At 46.7% G+C, this 24,725-nt stretch overlaps 1 protein-coding gene across 4 annotated transcripts in view; it reads right to left on the reverse strand.

Moving 5' to 3' along the window:
* The window catches only part of LOC124034414 (homeobox protein cut-like 2), a 130,134-nt gene that overhangs the window by 55,690 nt on the left and 49,719 nt on the right, over positions 1-24,725 (reverse strand). For all 4 annotated transcript variants that reach the window (XM_046347604.1, XM_046347603.1, XM_046347602.1 and 1 more), the window contains exons 2-3: positions 23,825-23,935; positions 21,689-21,736 (exon numbers count right to left, since the gene is read on the reverse strand). In XM_046347604.1, the coding sequence (XP_046203560.1) occupies positions 21,689-21,736; positions 23,825-23,935 (159 nt within the window). The remainder of the gene's footprint in view (positions 1-21,688; positions 21,737-23,824; positions 23,936-24,725) is intronic.

Below are 24,725 nucleotides of genomic sequence, written 5' to 3' on the forward strand. Positions count from 1 at the left end.
GACATACGAAGACAATGTACCTCTCCACCTGGCCTACACCATGTCAAGGTGAGACAGTGTGGGCGAGACAGAGAGAGAGAGTGTTCTTGATGGATAGCGTTCTCAAGCCACCTCTCCTTTCTCTCCCTCTCAGAAGGCTGGTGACTTTCCAGTGAAGCAATTATCATTGCAGAATGCATAATAGCCTAATTAATTACAGGTGTCAGCCTTTGTTTCACTATAGAGGAACATCATGCCAAACATGCATCAAATGTATTGGGAGTGTAGATGTTATTACGGGGGTAGTGAAATGCTTATGTTTCTAGCTCCAGCAGTGCAGTAATACCTGACAGTGCAGTAATACACAATACATACAAATCCCCAAAATTAAAAGGAATTAAGAAATATATAAACATTAGAATAAGCAATGTCAGTTTGGAATATAAATATACACAGTGTACAAAACATTAAGAACACCTTCCTAATATCACAAATCCTCAACTGGCAGCTTCATTAAATAGTACCCGCAAAATACCAGACTCAACGTCAACAGTGAAGAGGCGACTCCGGGATGCTGGCCTTCTAGGCAGAGTTGCAAAGAAAAAGCAATATTTCAGACTGGCCAATAAAAAGAATAGATTAAGATGGGCAAAAGAACAAAGACACTGGACAGAGGAACTCTGCCTAGAAGGCCAGCATCCCGGAGTCACCTCTTCACTGGTGTTTTGTGACGACTATTTAATGTAGCTGCCAGTTGAGGACTTGTGAGACGTCTGTTTCTCAAACTAGACACTCTGATATGCTTATCTTGCTCAGTTGTGCACCGGCGGCTCCCACTCCTCTTTCTATTCTGGTTAGAGCCCGTTTGCACTGTCCTGTGAAGGGAGTAGTACACAGTGTTGTACGAGATCTTCAGTTTCTTGGCAATTTCTCGCATGGAATAGCCTTCATTTCTCAGAACAAGAATAGAGCCAGATTGCACTTCAGAGGGTAGTGCGTACGGCCCAGTACATCACTGGGGCTAAAGCTGCCTGCCATCCAGGACCCTAAAAATTGTCAATGACCCCAGCCACCCCAGTCATAGATGGTTCTCTCTACTACCACATGGCAAGCGGTACCGGAGTGCCAAGTCTAGGACAAAAAGGCTTCTCAACAGTTTTTACCCCCAAGCCATAAGACTCCTGAACAGGTAATCAAATGGCTACCCAGACTATTTGCATTCTGTGCCCCCCAACCCCTTTTCTTTTACGCTGCTGCTACTCTCCGTTTATCATATATGCATAGTAACTTTAACTATACATTCATGTAAGTACTACCTCAATTGGGCCGACCAACCAGTGCGCTCCCGCACATTGGCTAACTGGGCTATCTGCATTGTGTCCCACCACCTGCCAACCCCTCTTTTACGCTACTGCTACCCTCTGTTCATCTCACAGTCACTTTAACCATATCTACATGTACATAATACCACAAAATCAGCCTGACGAACCGGAGTCTGTATGTAGCCTCGCTACTTTTATAGCCTGTCTTTTTACTGTTGGTTAGAACCTGTAAGTAAGCATTTCACTGTAAGGTCTACCTACACCTGTTGTATTCGGCGCACGTGACAAATAAACTTTGATTTGACTGATGAATTTCAGAAGAAAAATCTTTCTTTCTGGACATTTTGAGCCTGTAATCGAATCCACAAATGCTGATGCTCCAGATACTCAACAAGTCTAAAGGAGGCCAGTTTTATTGCTTCTTTAACTTCTTGGCGCACCCATCCCGTTAGCGGGATCATTTGTCAGCATCCGCTGAATTGCACAGCGCCAAATTCAAATTAAATGACTAAAAATATTTAATTTTCATGAAATCACAAGTGCAATATAGCAAAACACAGCTGTTTTGCTATATTTTGCTATAATCTCACACCAGCTGTGTCAGATTTCAAAAAAGCTTTACAGCAAAAGCTATCCAAGCGTTTATGTTAGGACATCTCTCTCAGCAGACAAAACATTACAAACATCTAGCAGCAAAGTACAATGGTCACGAAACTCAGAAAAATCAATCAAATGAATCGCTTACCTTTGGTGATCTTCGGATGTTTGCACTCACGAGACTCCCAGTTACACAATACATGTTCCTTTTGTTCGATAAAGATCATTTTTATATCCAAAAACCACCATTTGGTTGGCGCGTTTTGTTCAGAAATCCACAGGCTCAAGCAGGTCATGACGGGCAGATGAAAATTCCAAATAGTATCAATAAAGTTCGTAGAAACATGTCAAATGTTTTTTATAATCAATCCTCAGGTTGTTTTTACAATAAATTATCGATAATATGTCAACCGGACCGTAGCTTTTTCAATAGGAGAGAGATTGAGAAAATGTCTGCTCCAAGCTGTTGCGCATGCAACACTCTGCTGGCACCCAGCCATCCACTGACGCGATGTGATTGTTCTTACTCATTTATCAGAATAAAAGGCTGAAACTATGTCTAAAGACTGTTCACATCATGTGTAGGCCATAGGGAAAGGAATCTGGTTATTATCCCTTTAAATGGAAAGGCATGCAATGGAACAGGGAGCTTTCAAAATAAGAGACACTTCCTGGTTGGTTTATCCTCAGGTTTTCGCCTGCAATATCAGTTCTGTTATACTCATAGACAATATTTGGACCGTTTTGGAAACTTTAGAGTGTTTTCTATCCTAATCTGACAATTATATGCATATTATTGCTTCTGGGCCTGAGAAATAGGCTGTTTCATTTGGGTATGTTTTTCATCCAAACATCAAAATACTGCCCCCTACACTCAACAGGTTAATCAGAACAGCAGTTTTCAGCTGTGCTAACATAATTGCAAAAGGGTTTTCTAATGATCAATTAGCCCTTTCAAATTATACATTTGGATTAGATAACACAACATGCCATTGAAACACAGGAGTGATGGTTGCTGATAATGGGCCTCTGTACGCCTATGTAGATATTCCATTTAAAAAATCAGCTGTTACCAGCTACAATAGTAATTTACAACATTAACAATGTCTACATTGTATTTCTGACAAATGTTCTTTCAAAAACAAGGACATTTCTATGTGACCCCAAACTTTTGAACGGTAGTGTAGATATGAAGTGGGTAAAACAGTATGTAAACATTATTAAAGTGACCCGTGTTCAATCTCTAAGGTGCAGGGTTGAATACTGTGTGGTAGCCGGCTAGTAACAGTGACTAAAGATCCAGGCAGGGTACAGGGTGGAGGCCAACTAGTGGTGACTATTTAATAGTCTAATGGCCTGGAGATAAACAGCTTATCAGTCTCTCAGTCCCAGCTTTGATGCACCTGTACTGTCTCCACCTTCTAGATGGTAGTGGGGTGAACAGGTTGTGGCTCGGGTGGCTGAGGTCCTTGATGATCTTCTTGGCCTTCCTGTGACACCAGGTGCTGTAGACGTCCTGAAGGGCAGACAGCGTGCCCCTGGTGATGAGTTGGGCAGATCGCACCACCCTCTGGAGAGCCCTGTGGTTGCGGACGGTGCAGTTGCCGTATCAGGCGGTGATACAGCCCGACCGGATGCTCAAAAGAGAGCATCTGATGAACGAGTGCTGAATGGGGGTTCAGAGGCACAGCTGACAGAGATGAAACCAAATGCTTTCTGCTTACAGTAAACAGTAAGGACAACAGAAAGCACAACTCTAAACAGCCATCATCTGATGCCAAGTGCCTGTAGACAGATTGGTGACATTGAATTCAGGCCTTTTGTGTTCCAAAACTTTTTGTAATAGTGACCAACTTGAAAGAAGAAAGGACGTCCACTATCAGCTGTCAGTAGTGATGTCCACTGGGGGAAATCTTCATTCAGCATGTGAACAAAATGACTACTTCCTATGAACAGGGCTAGTTATGACAGCACCATCAGCAATGAAACAGTCCCTTCCCTTCCCCACTGGTATGATATATAATTTGTCCTGTCAGATTTTTCTCTTTCACCTATTGTTTTTTGAGGATGCCGGAAAACAGGCAATTGCAGAACACAAAGAAAACAAATAACCGGAACCGTAGAGTAGAGTAGAGCAGTGAATGATAGGGCTGTAAGGAGAGGATAGGGCTCTAAGGAGAAGATAGGGCTGTAAGGAGAAGAGAGGGCTGTAAGGAGAAGAGGATAGGGCTGTAAGGAGAGGAGAGGATAGGGCTGTAAGGAGAAGATAGGGCTGTAAGGAGAGGATAGGGCTGTAAGGAGAGGATAGGGCTGTAAGGAGAGGATAGGGCTGTAAGGAGAGGATAGGGCTGTAAGGAGAGGATAGGGCTGTAAGGAGAGGATAGGGCTGTAAGGAGAGGATAGGGCTGTAAGGAGAAGATAGGGCTGTAAGGAGAAGATAGGGCTGTAAGGAGAAGATAGGGCTGTAAGGAGAAGATAGGGCTGTAAGGGGATGATAGGGCTGTAAGGAGAGGATAGGGCTGTAAGGAGAGGATAGGGCTGTAAGGAGAGGGAGACAGCACAAATTCATCTCATTCTCATCCCCAGCTAAACATACCAGGACACATATGTGCGTGTCAGGTGTCAAGGGGGTGGTGGTTGTTGAGAAGGTTGATAATCCCCTCCACAGCGCCCCAGGCAGCAAGGGCTTATTGTAGAGTACAGTGACTCTAATATGAGCCGGAACTGCAGTTGTATGCTGATCTCTGCTCCCATTGTGAGAAGATTTTTACATAATTAATGACTGTTGTTTCCCAGGTAGTCGCCCGGCAAATTCACTCCAGACTCGGCTGCCACCGTCGCCGGTTTCACTGAGAATGAGCGACACTGGAACAGACAGGTTACATTACAGGCATAAACAAGGCAATTTTGTACAGTGTCTTAAGACATTAACGTGAGCTGTTCAGAGACATGATTCAAGTTACTTCAGAGAAATACTGAGAGAAATACTGAGAGAGAGAGAGAGCGAGAGAGAGAGAGAGCGAGCTTTTCTCTGTCTTGTAACCTACAGAGGATTTGAGGATGATGCTACTGAAGCCTGTGCTTGTGTGTATCAAATATGCTGTTAGTATAGACCTAGATCGAGTATATTCAAGGAAACCAAATGTATGATCATTCATATAGACTACTGAACATGAATGTTCATTTAAGAATGTGTGTGCTGGAGCCCATGTTCCTAGAAAGACAAATAGACAGGCAGACAAACAGGCAGGCAGACAGGCAGCATTGGCCAGCCAGGCCAACAGGCAAGTTACCACTGCTGGGAGCCAGTCCAGCTCTATATTGGTGCATGTTAAATTAAACATTACTGCTCTCGCCCCACTACCCATTATTCATTTGTAATAACCTTTAAGGCTTTTTGATGTCATACATATTTTACAGAGAGATATCACTCCCTTTCACAGTGAGCATGGAGCTCTGTGGGCCTGTCAATGACAGATCACTGTTGGCTCCGTGAAGGTGTGCCATCATACACTATAATTAGAACCAGGTAAGGACAAATAGCAATATTCACAAGGTGTGTATGTGCATGTACCCTAAGGGTGCTTCTCAATACTATATATTGGAGAAAATTAGATGACACTTTAAAAGAAAATGTTATATAGTGCACTGCTTTCAGAGGTGAGCCAAGATTCTTCCCAAAAAACTGGAGTAACTGTCATATCAGTACATAAAGCCTTTTAGCAGCTGACCTGAGGATCATTTAGAGGCTTGAGAGCCCAGTTTGTGGCAGTCCATTTCAGTAGCGTAAATCAGCAGTCTGGTGGTGGGGGGGCACAATAACACACACTCCCTCTCTCTCTGTGAGAGGGCTGGCCATGGCTCGCCCCTCCCTCCTGAACGGCCATGGCTCGCCCCTCCCTCCTGAACGGCCATGGCTCGCCCCTCCCTCCTGAACGGCCATGGCTCGCCCCTCCCTCCAGGAACGGCCATGGCTCGCCCCTCCCTCCAGGAACGGCCATGGCTCGCCCCTCCCTCCAGGAACGGCCATGGCTCGCCCCTCCCTCCAGGAACGGCCATGGCTCGCCCCTCCCTCCAGGAACGGCCATGGCTCGCCCCTCCCTCCAGGAACGGCCATGGCTCGCCCCTCCCTCCAGGAACGGCCATGGCTCGCCCCTCCCTCCAGGAACGGCCATGGCTCGCCCCTCCCTCCAGGAACGGCCATGGCTCGCCCCTCCCTCCAGGAACGGCCATGGCTCGCCCCTCCCTCCAGGAACGGCCATGGCTCGCCCCTCCCTCCAGGAACGGCCATGGCTCGCCCCTCCCTCCAGGAACGGCCATGGCTCGCCCCTCCCTCCAGGAACGGCCATGGCTCGCCCCTCCCTCCAGGAACGGCCATGGCTCGCCCCTCCCTCCAGGAACGGCCATGGCTCGCCCCTCCCTCCTAAATGGCCATGGCTCGCCCCTCCCTCCTAAATGGCCATGGCTCGCCCCTCCCTCCTAAATGGCCATGGCTCGCCCCTCCCTCCTGAATGACCATGGCTCGTCCTCCCTCCTAAATGGGACCTCCTGCGTGCCTAAAGCCCATGCGCCCCAGTGCCAAGACTGTTCTAAAAGCTGTAAAAGGAAATGGGCTCTGCCAGGAGTTTGGTGTCATGATAATAATGTAATGAGCAGCTTATTTGTCTGATCTCTCATGTTACAGGTCAAAAGTGGTTCAAATCTGGGGTTAATGTTGGGCACACGGGATGAGAGCACATGGGATGAGTGTCACACTGAAAATAAGGAGAAATCAGCCCTTACTGAGCTACAGCGGATAGAAGGTTAATCATATTGTTCAAAATGAGTTTCTAATAAGCATGTGAGCATAATGAAAAATATACACTGTTTAGGCTACAGGAGATCCATCATGAATTGAATCTAATAAAGCAACCTTTCAGGAAGCTTTATATCAGAGTTTCCTGACTGAGCTCCTACTGGCTGTCATGGGTTACGTAAGCCTCCGTATGCTCAGAGTGTAGAACAACTCCACCCGGGGTATAAATAAAGCAGCCAGACGCACGGCTGCAGCCACTGATTTGGGGAGGTTTTCACACGGGATGTCATAGTTCTGCAGCGCTAGCTAGCCCAACTGATATTTCAGGCTCTGCCTCATTGGAAAGAGAGGAAGCATCCTCCATGAGTGGAAAACCAGCCTTTAAAAAAAAAGTTTAATTAGTGAAGACTGGTGGAAGAGAAATGCACATTTGCCTCCTGCCCACAGCCTCATGGGCGAAATGTAACGGTACTCTTCTATAGATGGCTTCAGGAAGCAAACACCACACACACACACAGAGTAAGTATGGTATCCATGGCCAGGCTTGATAGGCAGTGTCCGTGGAAATCACAGTCACACACTCCACCAGGCTGGGGTCTCCAGCCCCGTCCAACAGGGGCACCATTAGACAATGCTTGCAATTACAACCCAACCCTCCCACCCCATCTTTCACAACAAACAAGGAAAATTACGAAAGAAAAGTGGAGAAGGAGAGGGCAGATTGAGAATACACATGTGTATGTGCCCATGAGGGAGTGTGTTTGTGAGTGTGTATGAGCATGTGTGTGTCTAAAGCATGTATTAAAGGGAGCCTGTAGAAGCCTGCTCCCAGATGCTGGCTAATTTAGTTGGGGAATAGCTGGCTGTCCTTCAGGTGAAGGGACAGAGATTGGTCTCAATATGAGATCATAAAAAAGACATCACAGAATCTCTCAGCACCTCCAGCCATTCTTCATGGGTCTCGCTAGACAACACACACACACACACACACACACACACACACACACACACACACACACACACACACACACACACACACACACACACACACACACACACACACACACACACACACACACACACACACACACACATCCATGTACGCACACAAATGACATTGACAAAGACAAAATAGTGTGCATACAGCACACCAGTTCACGCCACACACTGAATCAGTTATTGTGCTTTAATGCAGCTCTGTGTCTCTGACAGAGTGGATAACCTAGGCCATCTGTAAAGAGTGATACATGGCCAAGCCCCCTGTACCAGTGTGTCCCTCCCTTTCCATCCAGATCCAGCTGACTCCCCCAGTCCTCCATCACTCTCCCAGTGTCAGTGGCAGGGCCCCGACATCAGCAGCTGTTCCCCTTGGCTGTCCCAGCAGCCCCTCTCCAGGCTGGGCCCATCAGGCTGAAGGAGCGGGAACTCACACTACTCCATGGAGACCCAATTAAAAGGGACGGAACTCGGCAATAGAAGCAGAATCACAGGGAGATGCAGAGTTGCGGCTTTAATTGAAGATGTGTTTTTACGCTCTTGCACTCTCTCTCACTCGCTCTTCTTCAGGCCACCATTGCCACTTTACTTCTCTCTGATGAAACCGAGGGATGAAGGGAAGAGACACACAGGGGAGCTACAGTGGGGAGTTGAACACACACACATATCTGTTTGTGGGGAGTTGAACACACACACATATCTGTTTGTGGGGAGTTGAACACACACATATCTGTTTGTGGGGAGTTGAACACACACATATCTGTTTGTGGGGAGTTGAACACACACATATCTGTTTGTGGGGAGTTGAACACACACATATCTGTTTGTGGGGAGTTGAACACACACATATCTGTTTGTGGGGAGTTGAACACACACATATCTGTTTGTGGGGAGTTGAACACACACACATATCTGTTTGTGGGGAGTTGAACACACACATATCGGTTTGTGGGAAAGGCAAAGAGCTCTGTGGTACCCGGGTTTGGGAGATGCAATCGTAAAAAGTAGCATCAGAATAGTGCAAATGGATCTGTAAGAATCACATTAGACAGCATGTAGAAGGAAAAAAAACTTTTAATTAAAACTAGACATGGGTTGCTTTTCTCTTAATGCACATTTGTCTACCTCTGCAGTAGAGTTCCTTCCATGTTAATTAGTACTGTAGTTAATTCGAAATGGAAGAGACCCAAACTGTCAGGTCACATTGTAAACAATAGGACCCAACGGTAGTCTGTGGGACATTTTGAGCTGCTCTCTCTCCTAGCCAAATGTTCCCTAGGTACTAATTGGCCTAATTTACGCAGGTCTTCCTTCGAATTGCCAGTTTCTTTATAGTTTTATATATTAGCCCTGACAAGTGTCAGCAGAACTCCACATTTGCTTTACAGGGAAAGCAAAAATGAAAATAAATGACTTAACCCCTTGAATTATATTGATTAAGTAAAGACGGTAACATTGTGAAGTCTACAGTACCTTCATGGGATATTAAACATCATTTGAAAGGAGAATAGAAGTTCAAGCACTTAGCCAGCCGCAAAGTGAGCCCAACTTCTCTCCTTTACATTATTTAAGATATGCTCCATCATTTTATCAATCTATCGATCTCCCACCAGAAAGATGAAAATGGAAAAATAATGAGACCGATGAATGCTGTGTAAAGAACATCAATGTGTGAAATGTAATTATCTGTGCTGAAAAAGTGTTGGCTGTTTTCTAAAACAAGCAGTTAATATTTTTCCCTCTCTGCATATTTTAATTACCAGATCAATCAAACTACATACAGCGGTGCTTTCACAAGAAAGTCTAAATGAAAAACAATAGATTTACTTTAAAGTCTTGGCTTCTTTTGAAGTCTAAATTAAAATTTCAGGTACCTTTAGGAGTGCCTTCTTCAGAAAAGTTGTGATATTTAATTAGTGTGTTTAGATTCTGCTGAAATTAAACTTCACAGTCCAACATAATGTGAAATGAAAACGACAGGATACAGACTTCTGCAGGAGAACAGACAAACAGAATTAAAATCTCTTCAACACCACATGGGAGGACCTCGTCTTCTGACAGCAGCCCATGTTCTGTACGTGACTACACAGCAACTGGTTTGATCTCTAGCTGTGTATCTGTGGTAGCTGTAAGAAGATTTGCTCTCCGTCTCTGACTGCATCTGCGTCTGTGACTGACTGGGTCTTGGGCTCAGTGGCTGTGTAGCACTGACTTTGGTCCTGAAATCACAGCCTCACGTCGCAGAATTGGCGGAGCAGCTCCCCTGTTCTGCCTTTTCTTCCTCACATGGGGTTTTCCTGGTTGTACAAGTGCTGACGTTTATTTCTCCTGGCATGTCCTCGCCGGAACAGAGCCACCGATTTCACACATTTTTATTGGCTAATTCGACTGTGCACTTGCCAGCAGCGGAGAGGGAGCCAGCTAGGAGTCAGAACATCCCAAGAACACAACTGCTTTACTCTGCTTTGCTCTCAGACTGGGATCCCTTGGGGAGCCTAATGCCCGTCTCATAACAAGTCAGTTGACCATTTCAGGCTGGAGCTGGGGCTGGAGTTAGGTGTCTCAGAGACTGCCTGTTAGATGAGAGGAGAGAGTTACTGTGGTTCTTTCAAAGATTGCCTGTTTATCAAGGGGTGAGTAAAGGAGTCTGAGGAGTGGCTATTAAGGTGGTGGGAGGTTTACAGAGAGTGGATGTATGGGCAGTCGGATGCCCAATAACAGCAGCACATCACCGTCGTCAAACATGGCTAACATTTGCACAGCAGCATTACTCAGATATGAAGTCTCTTGGCTCAGAGGTTAGTGCTGTCAGGACTGTGGAAATGAAACCTAGCACCGCAGAGCACAATGTGCTAAAACTCATCAATTCCACATGGCTAGAGAGGCAAGTGCCTATTTATAACATCACGCCTCTCTCTCTTTACCTGGTGTGCATCCCTATATCTAAACACGCTCCCATAATGATGAATGTCTCCAACTGGGATGTGCAGACAGGGCATCAGTCAGTACAGGAAAACAAACACACTGAAACACAACCACATCCCAACGCGTCCTCACACACAACCCTGAGACCTGTAATGAGACTAACGCTGGGGGTCTGATGGAGGATGAGGGATTCCAGCCCAAACACAACCCAGTCAAAACATCAGTCAAGAAGGAACAGTCATATAGCTTGGTGTATTCACTCTGGGTTTAATCTTCTGTGACATGTCCCGACTCCCTTGTCTCTGTGTATGGACTTCAAATTAGCAGAGCAGCAGCACTAATTGTGACCAGTGTCAAAGGCAGCAGCAGAGAGAGAAGACTGTTCCGCAGGACAGACTGCATGGATGAACTGGGCTGAGGGACATTATGTTATTATGTCTAACCCAAGAACCTCTGGTAAATAAATGTGATTTGACTGAATAACGTGTCCTCTTGCTCTACCAGCTACTGTAATGTAGCTACACTAATGATGTTAATAAAAAAGCAAAGAGACAAAAACAGTACAGTATGTCCTTAATGGGAGCACTATTGCTGCCTCTGGTGGGGGGCCTTAAATGTGAGCTCCTATTGGTGCAGAGAACCCCACACTCTCCCCAATGTAGATGACACAAGTGATAAACCAGGAGACCGGGAGAGAGAGAAAGAAAGAGAGGGGGGAGAGAGATAGCAAGAGGTAGAGAGGGAGAGAGCTAGAGAGTGAGAGTGTCACTGGTTTACATGGTCCCTGCAGTCCATTATATTCCCAACAATAGGTTGGAGGTGTGGTGTGTGCTGTTCATACCTAATGGCCTGGAGTTCCTGTATGGGCCTAGGCTGACTGGCTCAATGAGCCTGAGACAGACACCAGACAGAGACAGCATTAGAACCACCTCAGCAGCTCAGCACACAGGCATGACAATAGACATGGTTGAGAGGGATAGATCCAGCAACACAGAGTTGGAGTGAGTCAGATCCAGAGATATCTCGTATCTCACAGCTACATCTTAATGCAGATGTTCTGGAGATATGTGAATGTGGAATTTTAGTGAGGGGAGTTTCTAGGTATCAAATTGTGCTGTACTGTACTTAGTGACAGCTTCAACACTGTTCCAAACCTCACCTTTACAGACAATTGCATTGAGATGAGGATTCTACGAACCAATCCAAACCCACCGACCCATGATACCCATCTGATCAGCCTATATGCCCCTAATAACCAACCAATTTAGTCCGTAATGAAGATCTGTCTTCATTGAGTCGTTAAAGCGGGAGCATCACCACTGTATTTCACAAACGGCACAGTCCCTCATCTATGAAAGTGCCATAGGGCCCCACTGACAATTAGACAAGCAAAAGCTTTATGACCGTTAGACTCACCGCCGCGGCGCTCTTGCCACCGGCAGGACAGCCAGGAGCTTTTTTGTGTAGAAAAGTAATTATGAAGCCTCTCGTAATGACAAGGAGGAAACCAGTGTCATAACACACACCGCCTTTTATCACAGTGCCAATAATGAACCATCATTCTTTACTCTTTGATTCATTCCACTATTCATAACATATTTAGACCTTCAAGACAAATTATAATTTCCTTCAGGAATTAATCAAAAACAGGAAGGACCGGTGTCCTCTCGATGGATGATCAAAGACTGTGTATCTACCTAGCTAGCGGCAATGCTGCCCGCTCTGCTCTGTATGGGTTCAGGCTCTGGGCTCAGGGTTCATGGCAGGTCTGCAACACGGGACTGATAGACTGGTGTCTCTGCAGGACATTAGTTTCATATCAGCTGATACATTCAGTACTTCCGAAGTCTACCGTGATTGGAAAGCATTGAAATGTACATACATAGCATGATTATTAATGGAGCTGGAATTAAAACCACATCTACACTGAACAAAAATATAAACTTAACATGTAGTGTTGGTCCCACGTTTTGTGAGCCGAAAATAAAAGATCCCCACATTTTTCCATACGCACAAAAAGCTTATTTCTCTAAAATGTTGTGCACATATTTGTTTACATCCCTGTTAGTGAGCATTTCTCCTTTGCCAAGATAATCCATCCACCTAACATGTGTGGCTTATCAAGAAGCTGACAGCAGGAATGCTGACTGCAGGCATGTCCACCAGACCTGTTGCCAGAGAATTGAATGTTCATTGCTCTACCATAAGTGGCCTCCAACCCAGTATTAGAGAATTTGGCATTACATTTACATTTACATTTAAGTCATTTAGCAGACGCTCTTATCCAGAGCGACTTACAAATTGGTGCATTCACCTTATGACATCCAGTGGAACAGCCACTTTACAATAGTGCATCTAAATCTTAAAGGGGGGGGGGTGAGAGGGATTACTTATCCTATCCTAGGTATTCCTTAAAGAGGTGGGGTTTCAGGTGTCTCCGGAAGGTGGTGATTGACTCCGCTGTCCTGGCGTCGTGAGGGAGTTTGTTCCACCATTGGGGGGGCCAGAGCAGCGAACAGTTTTGACTGGGCTGAGTGGGAGCTGTACTTCCTCAGTGGTAGGGAGGCGAGCAGGCCAGAGGTGGATGAACGCAGTGCCCTTGTTTGGGTGTAGGGCCTGATCAGAGCCTGGAGGTACTGAGGTGCCGTTCCCCTCACAGCTCCGTAGGCAAGCACCATGGTCTTGTAGCGGATGCGAGCTTCAACTGGAAGCCAGTGGAGAGAACGGAGGAGCGGGGTGACGTGAGAGAACTTGGGAAGGTTGAACACCAGACAGGCTGCGGCGTTCTGGATGAGTTGAAGGGGTTTAATGGCACAGGCAGGGAGCCCAGCCAACAGCGAGTTGCAGTAATCCAGACGGGAGATGACAAGTGCCTGGATTAGGACCTGCACCGCTTCCTGTGTGAGGCAGGGTCGTACTCTGCGGATGTTGTAGAGCATGAACCTACAGGAACGGGCCACCGCCTTGATGTTGGTTGAGAACGACAGGGTGTTGTCCAGGATCACGCCAAGGTTCTTAGCGCTCTGGGAGGAGGACACAATGGAGTCGTCAACCGTGATGGCGAGATCATGGAACGGGCAGTCCTTCCCCGGGAGGAAGAGCAGCTCCGTCTTGCCAAGGTTCAGCTTGAGGTGGTGATCCGTCATCCACACTGATATGTCTGCCAGACATGCAGAGATGCGATTCGCCACCTGGTCATCAGAAGGTGGAAAGGAGAAGATTAATTGTGTGTCGTCTGCATAGCAATGATAGGAGAGACCATGTGAGGTTATGACAGAGCCAAGTGACTTGGTGTATAGCGAGAATAGGAGAGGGCCTAGAACAGAGCCCTGGGGGACACCAGTGGTGAGAGCACGTGGTGAGGAGACAGATTCTCGCCACGCCACCTGGTAGGAGCGACCTGTCGGGTAGGACGCAATCCAAGCGTGGGCCGCGCCGGAGATGCCCAACTCGGAGAGGGTGGAGAGGAGGATCTGATGGTTCACAGTATCGAAGGCAGCCGATAGATCTAGAAGGATGAGAGCAGAGGAGAGAGAGTTAGCTTTAGCGGTGCGGAGCGCCTCCGTGATACAGAGGAGAGCAGTCTCAGTTGAATGACTAGTCTTGAAACCTGACTGATTTGGATCAAGAAGGTCATACAGAGAGAAATAGCGGGAGAGCTGGCCAAGGACGGCACGTTCAAGAGTTTTGGAGAGAAAAGAAAGAAGGGATACTGGTCTGTAATTGTTGACATCGGAGGGATCGAGTGTAGGTTTTTTCAGAAGGGGTGCAACTCTCGCTCTCTTGAAGACGGAAGGGACGTAGCCAGCGGTCAGGGATGAATTGATGAGCGAGGTGAGGTAAGGGAAAAGGTCTCCGGAAATGGTCTGGAGAAGAGAGGATAGGGTCAAGCGGGCAGGTTGTTGGGCGGCCGGCCGTCACAAGACGCGAGATTTCATCTGGAGAGAGAGGGGAGAAAGAGGTCAGAGCACAGGGTAAGGCAGTGTGAGCAGAACCAGCGGTGTCGTTTGACTTAGCAAACGAGGATCGGATGTCGTCGACCTTCTTTTCAAAATGGTTGACGAAGTCATCTGCAGAGAGGGAGGGGGGGATTCAGGAGGGAGGAGAAGGTGGCAAAGAGCTTCCTAGGGTTAGAGGCAGATGCTTGGAATTTAGAGTGGTAGAAAGTGGCTTTAGCAGCAGAGACAGAGGAGGAAAATGTAGAGAGGAGGGAGTGAAAGGATGCCAGGTCCGCAGGGAGGAGAGTTTTCCTCCATTTCCGCTCGGCTGCCCGGAGCCCTGTTCTGTGAGCTCGCAATGAGTCATCGAGCCACGGAGCGGGAGGGGAGGACCGAGCCGGCCTGGAGGATAGAGGACATAGAGAGTCAAAGGATGCAGAAAGGGAGGAGAGGAGGGTTGAGGAGGCAGAATCAGGAGATAGGTTGGAGAAGGTTTGAGCAGAGGGAAGAGATGATAGGATGGAAGAGGAGAGAGTAGCGGGGGAGAGAGAGCGAAGGTTGGGACGGCGCGATACCATCCGAGTAGGGGCAGTGTGGGAGGTGTTGGATGAGAGCGAGAGGGAAAAGGATACAAGGTAGTGGTCGGAGACTTGGAGGGGAGTTGCAATGAGGTTAGTGGAAGAACAGCATCTAGTAAAGATGAGGTCGAGCGTATTGCCTGCCTTGTGAGTAGGGGGGAAGGTGAGAGGGTGAGGTCAAAAGAGGAGAGGAGTGGAAAGAAGGAGGCAGAGAGGAATGAGTCAAAGGTAGACGTGGGGAGGTTAAAGTCGCCCAGAACTGTGAGAGGTGAGCCGTCCTCAGGAAAGGAGCTTATCAAGGCATCAAGCTCATTGATGAACTATACGAGGGAACCTGGAGGGCGATAAATGATAAGGATGTTAAGCTTGAAAGGGCTGGTAACTGTGACAGCATGGAATTCAAAGGAGGCGATAGACAGATGGGTAAGGGGAGAAAGAAAGAATGACCACTTGGGAGAGATGAGGATCCCGATGCCACCACCCCGCTGACCAGAAGCTCTCGGGGTGTGCGAGAACACGTGGGCGGACGAAGAGAGAGCAGTAGGAGTAGCAGTGTTGTCTGTGGTGATCCATGTTTCCGTCAGTGCCAAGAAGTCGAGGGACTGGAGGGAGGCATAGGCTGAGATGAACTCTGCCTTGTTGGCCGCAGATCGGCAGTTCCAGAGGCTACCGGAGACCTGGAACTCCACGTGGGTCGTGCGCGCTGGGACCACCAGATTAGGGTGGCCGCGGCCACGCGGTGTGGAGCGTTTGTATGGTCTGTGCAGAGAGGAGAGAACAGGGATAGACAGACACATAGTTGACAGGCTACAGAAGAGGCTACGCTAATGGAAAGGAGATTGGAATGACAAGTGGACTACACGTCTCGAATGTTCAGAAAGTTAAGCTTACGTAGCAAGAATCTTATTGACTAAAATGATTAAAATGATACAGTACTGCTGAAGTAGGCTAGCTGGCAGTGGGTGCGTTGTTGACACTACACTAATCAAGTCGTTCCGTTGAGTGTAATAGTTTCGACAGTGCTGCTATTCGGGGGCTAGCTGGCTAGCTAGCAGTGTTGTTTACGTTACGTTGCGATAAAAGAAAGACAATAGCTGGCTAGCTAACCTAGAAAATCGCTCTAGGCTACACAATTATCTTTGATACAAAGACGGCTATGTAGCTAGCTATGTAGCTAGCTACGATCAAACAAATCAAACCGTTGTACTGTAATGAAATGAAATGAAAATGTGATACTACCTGTGAATGCGACCGGGTTGTTGAGTGGGGAAGTTCTATTCGGTATACGTTGGCTAGCTGTTGGCTAGCTAGCAGAGTCTCCTACGTTAAGGACGACAAATAGCTGGCTAGCTAACCTCTGTAAATTAAGATAATCACTCTAAGACTACACACTCTAAACTACACAATTATCTTGGATACGAAGACAGCAAAGACAGCTATGTAGCTAGCTAACACTACACTAATCAAGTCGTTCAGTTGAGTGTAATAGTTTCTCCAGTGCAGCTAATCAGTGGACGTTAGCTAGCTGGCTAGTGAAGACTACGTTAGGACGGCGAAATACGATAATTACGCAATTATCTTTGATACAAAGACGGCTATGTAGCTAGCTAAGAAGAAATTGCTAAGATTAGACAAATCAAACCATTGTGCTATAATGAAATGTAATGAAAAAGCTATACTACCTGCGGAGCGAAGTGCCGATGCGACCGCTCGCTCCAACCCGTAGTCTCCGGCCTCACAACCGCAGACTACGAGTAACCAAGCCAGCCCAGGACCTCCAGATCCGGCTTCTTCACCTGCGGGATCATCTGAGACCAGCCACCCGGACAGCTGATGAAACTGTGGGTTTGCACAACCAAATAATTTCTGCACAGAAACCATCTCAGGGAAGCTCATCTGCATACTCGTCGTCCTCATCAGGGTCTTGACCTGACTGCAGTTCGGCCTTGTAACTGACTTTAGTGGGAAAATGTGCACAGCGATACCACGACGAGATCCTGATGCCCATTGTCGTGCCATTCATCTGGCGTCATCACCTCATGTTTCAGCATGATAATGCACGGCCCCATGTCGCAAGGACCTGTACACAATTCCTGGAAGCTGAACATGTCCCAGTTCTTCCATGGCCTGCATACTCAGACATGTCACCCATTGAGCAGGTTTGGGATGCTCTGGATCGACATGTCCGACAGTGTGTTCCAGTTCCCGCCAATATCCAGAAATTTCGCATAGCCATTGAAGAGGAGTGGGACAACATTCCACAATCAACAGCCTCATCAATTCTATTTGTAGGAGATGTGTCATGCTGCATGAGACAAATAGTGGTCACACCATTTGCACACTGATTTTCTTACTGTGGAATGCAGGGTTTGGTCTTCGCCAGGCATAAATGGGACCCATGTCATCCAAAATGTTATACCTTTGAATCATCTGTCCATATAACATTCTTCCAAGAGTCTAGATGTGCTTCCAGGTGCTGGGCAATGTGCTTCCAGGTACTGGGCAAACTTGAGTCAACTTTTTGGATGACATGGGTCACAAACACTGCATTCCACAGTAAGAACCTCATACCAACGGTCAAGCATGGTGATAACATTAGTAGTGTGATGGTTTGAGGATGCTTTGCTGCCTCAGGACCTGGACGACTTGCCTTAATAGAAGGATTCATGAATTCTGTTCTGTATCAGATAATTCTACAGGGGAAGGGCAGGCTATCTGTCTGTGAGCTGAAGTGCAGCTGGGTCATGCAGCAAGACAATAATCCAAAACACACAATCAAGTCTACATGGCTAAAAATCTAAATGGCTACAAAGCAACAAATGTAATGTTTTGGAATGGTCTCGTCAAAGTCCAGACCTAATCCCAATTGAGATGTTGTGGCAGGACTTAAAACAGGCAGTTCATGCTTGAAAGCCCATTAATGTTGCTGAGTTAAAGCAGTTCTGTATGCAAGAGTGGGCCAAAATTCCTCCACAGCAATGTGAAACTGTTTAACAACTATAGGAAGCATTTGGTTGCAGTCTTTGCAGCCAATTTTGGCACAAGTTATTGAGTGTAAGGGGGCAAGTACTTTCTCACACAGGGGAATTGGGTGTTGCGTAACTTTGTTAATGAATTAAATAAAAACTCAGGTTCCCTTTATTTAATACTAGGTTTTGGATGACGATCTGATAACATTTAGTATCAAGAATATGCAAAAATAGAGAAAATCACTGTATCTGCTATTGACTTAAAGAGATTTAGGATTATCTCCTTTCTGTAAATTTAATTTACTACTAGAGTATGAATAACATCACCACAACCTCAGGGGAAGAGATGGCACAGTTAGAATCAAAGACAGGTGTCCACCATCCAACCCCAACCCCCAGTCAGCAGTGTGTTAAAAGCTGTTTGATGGTTTGGATGTCTAGTCAGCTCCATTGTACCTTTCTGGCTGATAATGAGGGCCAATAATGATTCCCAAGCTCGAGGGGTTAATGGCATGTAACCGGCAGAGCCACTAATTACACGTTACAAACTATTTATCAGATTTTCCATCTGCGCAACTCAAGCGCCACAGCTCTCATTGTGCACGCTAAATTACTCCTCGGATTATCATTGTAAAGCAAGTTTCCGTAATTAGGAGCGCGGGATGCTGTTTTCTTTTTCTGAGTAGGCTGCCGAACGACATCAAGTGAAGAGGGGGAAAATTGGTTCATTTTGGCCTGACATCCCAATACAGAGCCAGTATCTACTATATATGGCATCTACAGTATCTAGCTGTATGAAGATGAATCTAGCCACACAGGAATCCACAGCCAACAGATTCCAGAATTCCGTCACAGTTTTTTGTTGAGAATATGAGACCTCAGGGGGATTTACACTTTAGAATGAGAGAGAGGTATAAATTGCCTCTTGGATCCTTGGTGGAGTCTGCAATACCGTATAGTCAGATTGCAACGGAAGGTTGTACGAAAGTTGTGTGAACAGTGGAAAGTTGTGTGAACAGTGGAAGGTTGTGTGAAAGTTGTGTGAACAGTGGAAGGTTGTGTGAAAGTTGTGTGAACAGTGGAAGGTTGTGTGAAAGTTGTGTGAACAGCGTGTGGAGCAGAGAGGCTCAGTCTCAGTCCAAAAGGCCTCTCTCTCCTGCCATCGGTTATTTGAGAAATAACTGTCATATCCCCCAGCCCCAAAGGTGTGCCGGAGACCATGGAGACACGTCCCATCTCATCTGTCTCTGCAGTACATTTTATTAAAATTACCTTCATTATAAGACAGTGTTCATTATAAAACCAAAAACGCTGGTCTCCCAGGGCCCAGTGGATTAATAAGGACAGCGGTGTATTTTAAGCTGTAAACTCCTCACTGTCCTTAATCTCCTTCCCACTTCACAAGGCCAAATTAACACCTCTCCCCAGCTCTGACGGGACCTCATTAGCAAACTTCCAGGGAAGGAAAGAGAAGAGGAATGAAAAAGAAGGAGAAGAAGAAGGAGGGACGCGACCAATGACAGCCACCAGCTCTGGGATTAACCCTTTGTGGTACTTCAGCGCTGTAGAAACTAGGTCGTTGTCGACGTGTTTCTAATCAGTCGCCTGGTTAGCGATAATTAGAAGTCAGGATCGGACGAGGGAAGAGAGAGAAAGTGGGAGGGGTACATTGAAATGAAACAGAAAAGAAAGAGAACCTGTCATGTCGCAAACACTTCAAAGGCAGAGACTTCTCTTTTAAAAGTGGCATGATGAGGATCCAAATACCAAGAGGGATTCCTCCGAGCCTCAGTGTGTGTTTGTGTGCCTCTCATATACACACACACACTTCTGGCTCAAACTCCACCTTTACGGTACAGCTGTAGGGGGGTTTTAGTGTATCCCAAAACACACAGCCAAACAAGCTCCTGCAACTACACCTCCTCCTTACTGTATTTCACCCCTGAAGCAGCAGGTATAAGTCCCACAGCTTTACTCTAAGGCCTGGCTGACTACTGTGGGTAAAGTTCACAAGCCTCCGCAAGCTGTTTGACATTAAGCAGGAAGGTCAAAATGTACCAGAAAACACAAGGGCTTTCATTCATTTATGATTATGCATAGTGAGATTGATTGCATGTACATTAGTATATTTTACTTTCCAAATCTGTGTTCTATACATATGGAAGTTTGATAAGAGAGATCCAAAGTAACAGTGAAGACCTTGCATCCTTCAAGACCGATACCTCTGGAGAAAACGTTAATATTATATTTAATTATCAGTCATCTACTTTATTTACTTTCTCAACATCTATATTCCCTGTTGTCAAACATCAATAGTGCTCAAATGAATCCCCTAGCTTAACGTTTGCAGTGGTAGAAAAAGTACTCAATTGTCTTACTTGAGTAAAAGTAAAGATAGCTTAATAGAAAAGGACTCAAGTAAAAGTCACCCAATAAAATGCTACTTAAGTATATTCTAAACCAGATCATTTTAGACTTACTCAAGTATCAAAAGTAAATGTAGTTGCTAAAATATACTTAACTATTAAAAGTAAAAGTAAAATAATGAATAATTTCCAATTCCTTATATTAAGCAAACCAGACAGCACCGTTTTCTTGTTTTTTTAAATGGACCGATAGCGAGGGGCACGCTCCAAAACTCACATTGTTTAGTGAGTCCGCCAGATCAGAGGCAGTAAGGATGACCAGAGATGTTCTCTTGACAAGTGTGGGAATTTTGGGTGTCAGGGAAAATGTATGGAGTAAAAAGTACATAATTTTCTTTAGGAATGTAGTGAAGTAAAAGTAACTTGTCAAAAATATAAATAGTAAAGTACAGATACCCCCAAAAAGTACTTTCGTAATACTTTCAAATATTTTTACTGCATGTTTGCACAACAAAGATATGGCAGGGCCCTTTTGATAGTTTTGTGTCTGTGCCTTTGAGGTCACAGCCATTCAATTGGCCTTGACATCAACCTTACATAGCAGCAGCATTGAATACAATAACTCCAGCCAAAACAGACCGCTGCTTTGGCCTAGCTATTTACACAACTTTTTTTTAAACAAGTAGACTATGATAATTCATGAGAACCAAACAATCCATGGAGTTATCGTATTTAGTGATCCAGCTTTCAGGAGTTGAGGAGAGAGAGGGAGACTGGAAACATGATTTGCAGTATCATTTCAATATGCCTCTACTTTGTGTACCATAACGCAGCTCACAAATGTGATTTATGCCCTTGGTTTAATGGCTAGAGCAGAGCCTTGTTAGGTATCAGATGACTTTTTCAATATGGCAGCGTCAGAGAGGGCACTAAGAATGCACAATCCCAACAGGAAATGAGGGCTCGTCTCAGCCAAGATAATATGAGCAATCAGATACAGTATCTGATCATCTAATGGCACCTACTCCACTTTGACAGAAAAGGCATCAGTCAATAAGCATAACATGAAAACTGGGTCCTCCTTACACTTGGCCATGAATGTATATCCTGCTACCCTATCATCCATCCTTACAGTGCTTTGTGTCAGAATGTAATTGGTAAAGTGTCTGTAAATCATGTCAAAGTACCCCTGGCAAAACATAGGCAAGGAGGTGTCAACTCACCTGGGCTTGGAAACTCTTGAGGACAGGAGCCACCATCTCCCGCACTTCCTGAATACAGATAAGCAGAACCAAGGTTTACCATTTTTGAGACAGTAGAAGCTCCATCTAACTAGGGACCAATTGCCCTGTTGAGATCAGGGGAAGACTTCTACTGCACCTTGTATTATAATTTGTCTCAATAGTATTGAATATACTAACTTATGGACAAATTTAAGATGAGGAAGACTGTCAAATGCTGTTTGATCCCAGATGTATTTTCCTTTAGCCAAATTTCAGTAGAAGAAGCAACGTCCCTGGTTTGGATTGATTTGCGAGGGAGGGAGGTGGAGGAGGAAGGGGGGGTTAAAAGTGGGGAGTGTAAGTGGGGATTTCCTGCTTGTATTAGCTCAGACTCCAGCTTCTCCCTTCCTCCTGGCTTTCAGTGAGCCCCAGGTAGAGGGATTGGGCTGCCTGTGTGGACAACCTGATCCTGCCATCTGCACCTGTATTATACTGACAAGATTGCAGCATACTCTCCACACTCTCAACCAGGGATAGGGGCTCTGCAGTCTGACTCTGGGAGATCCTAGGAACCCTGGCTGTGACCCTAGTGGTACTGCAGATACCCTGGCCTTAAACAACACCTAACTATAAACCACATATTTTAATTTAAATGTTAACATACCTGGAGAAGGGGGGTTGGGGTAATAAGACGGACTTGTCCCAAGCATTGTGCGCAAATTATATGCACTAAAGCGGATTATAAAATTAACTAAATAATTCCAGGCACAAAGAGACGAACAGAATGACACACAGAACTCATAGCAGGGTAGGGAGGAGGCAAGGGGTAGGAGGTAGGGAGGAGGCAAGGGGTAGGAGGCAGGGAGGAGGCAGGGGGTAGTGGGTAGGGAGGAGGCAGGGGGTAGGAGGTGGGAGAAGGCAGGGTGTAGTGGGTAGGTAGGAGGCAGGGGGTAGGGAGGAGGCAGGGGGTAGGGAGGAGGCAGGAGGCAGGAGGTAGGAGGTAGGGAGGAGGCAGGGTGTAGGAGGTAGGGAGGAGGCAGGGTGTAGGAGGTATGAAGGAGGCAGGGTGTAGTGGGTAGGGAGGAGGCAGGGGGTAGGAGGCAGGGTGTAGTGGGTAGGGAGGAGGCAGGGTGTAGGCAGGGTGTAGGAGGTGGAAGAAGGCAGGGTGTTGTGGGTAGGAAGGAGGTAGGGGGTAGGAGGTAGGGAGGAGGCAGGGTGTAGGAGGTGGAAGAAGGCAGGGTGTTGTGGGTAGGAAGGAGGCAGGGTGTAGTGGGTAGGGAGGAGGCAGGGGGTAGGAGGTAGGGAGGAGGCAGGGTGTAGGAGGTGGAAGAAGGCAGGGTGTTGTGGGTAGGAAGGAGGCAGGGTATTGTGGGTAGGAAGGAGGCAGGGTATAGGGAGGAGGCAGGGGGTAGGAGGTAGGGAGGAGGCAGGGTGTAGGAGGTAGGGAGGAGGCAGGGTGTAGGAGGTAGGGAGGAGGCAGGGTGTAGGAGGTAGGGAGGAGACAGGGTATATGAGGTAGGGAGGAGGCAGGGTATAGGAGGTAGGGAGGAGGCAGGGTGTAGGAGGTAGGGAGGAGGCAGGGGGTAGGGAGGAGGCAGGGGGTAGGGAGGAGGCAGGGTGTAGGGAGGAGGCAGGGTGTAGGAAGGAGGCAGGGTGTAGGGAGTAGGCAGTGTGTAGGGAGGAGGCAGGGTGTATGGAGGAGGCAGGGTGTAGGGAGGAGGCAGGGTGTAGGGAGGAGGCAGGGTGTAGGGAGGAGGCAGGGTGTAGGGGGTAGGGAGGAGCCAGGGTGTAGGAGGTAGGGAGGAGGCAGGGGGTAGGGAGGAGGCAGGGTGTAGGAGGTAGGTAGGAGCCAGGGTGTAGGAGGTAGGGAGGAGGCAGGGGGGAGGTAGGGAGGAGGCAGGGGGTAGGGAGGAGGCAGGGTGTAGTGGGTAGGGAGGAGGCAGGGTGTAGTGGGTAGGGAGGAGGCAGTGTGTAGGGGGAAGGCAGGGTTTAGGAGTTAGGGAGTAGGCAGGGTGTAGTGGGTAGGGAGGAGGCAGGGTGTAGTGGGTAGGGAGGAGGCAGGGTGTAGGAGGTAGGGAGGAGGCAGGGTGTAGGAGGTAGGGAGGAGGCAGGGTGTAGGAGGTAGGGGGCACTAACCTCCGAGACATTTCTCTTGAACTCCCGGCTCAGCTCCACCAGGTGCTTGTGCGAGTGCTCGCTCTCTTCCTGTCGCCCTGCCAGCTCAGACGCTACTGAGTTTAACTCCCTCTATAAACACAAAAAAAGAGGGAGAGAGGAAGAGCAGCAGAGAGCGTGTGCGAGAGAGAAAGCGAGAGAGCGAGAGAGAGACCACTTAGAGAGGCTGCCAACAGTAATACAGTGCAGCTTAGAGTGTACATAAATAAAAATACAGTGCTGAATATTAACTATGTAATCCTTCATGATCTTATAGCGGTAATACTTACTGCAAGCCCTGGCCCATAAATAATTAAGCCAAAATAAATCCAATGCCTACAGTAGCAGAAGGCATTTTAGATAATCAGTATTTGAAATAATCAATACGCTTGCAACGGCCATGGAACTCCAGTGAGAGAGGAAGAGAGAAAAAGAGAGAGAGAGAAAGAGAGAAAAAGAGAGAGAAAGAGAGTGAGAGAGGAGAGAGAAAGAGAGAGAAAGAGAGAGAGAGGAGAGAGAAAGAGAGAAAGAGAGAAAAAGAGAGAGAAAGAGAGAAAGAGAGGAGAGAGAAAGAGAGAGAGGAGAGAGAAAGAGAGAGAGAGAGAGAGAGGAGAAAGAAAGAGAAAGAGAGGAGAGAGAAAGAGAGAGAGGAGAGAGAAAGAGAGAGAGGAGAGAGAGAAAGAATAAACAAGGCAAGCAGAGTCACATGTGAAGGAACCAATAACCTGACAATCAACCTTATAAACAAATATAGGGCTTCCTGGAGAAATTAAGAGCTGATTTTAAGCCTAGACAAGACACAATTCAACACACAACATAATTTATTTTTCCATGATTAACAGAGATCACATTGAAGCCTCTATTTCATTAAAATCTCTCTTCC

The sequence above is a fragment of the Oncorhynchus gorbuscha genome, linkage group LG04, assembly GCF_021184085.1.
Source record: "Oncorhynchus gorbuscha isolate QuinsamMale2020 ecotype Even-year linkage group LG04, OgorEven_v1.0, whole genome shotgun sequence".
Lineage (NCBI taxonomy): Eukaryota > Metazoa > Chordata > Actinopteri > Salmoniformes > Salmonidae > Oncorhynchus > Oncorhynchus gorbuscha.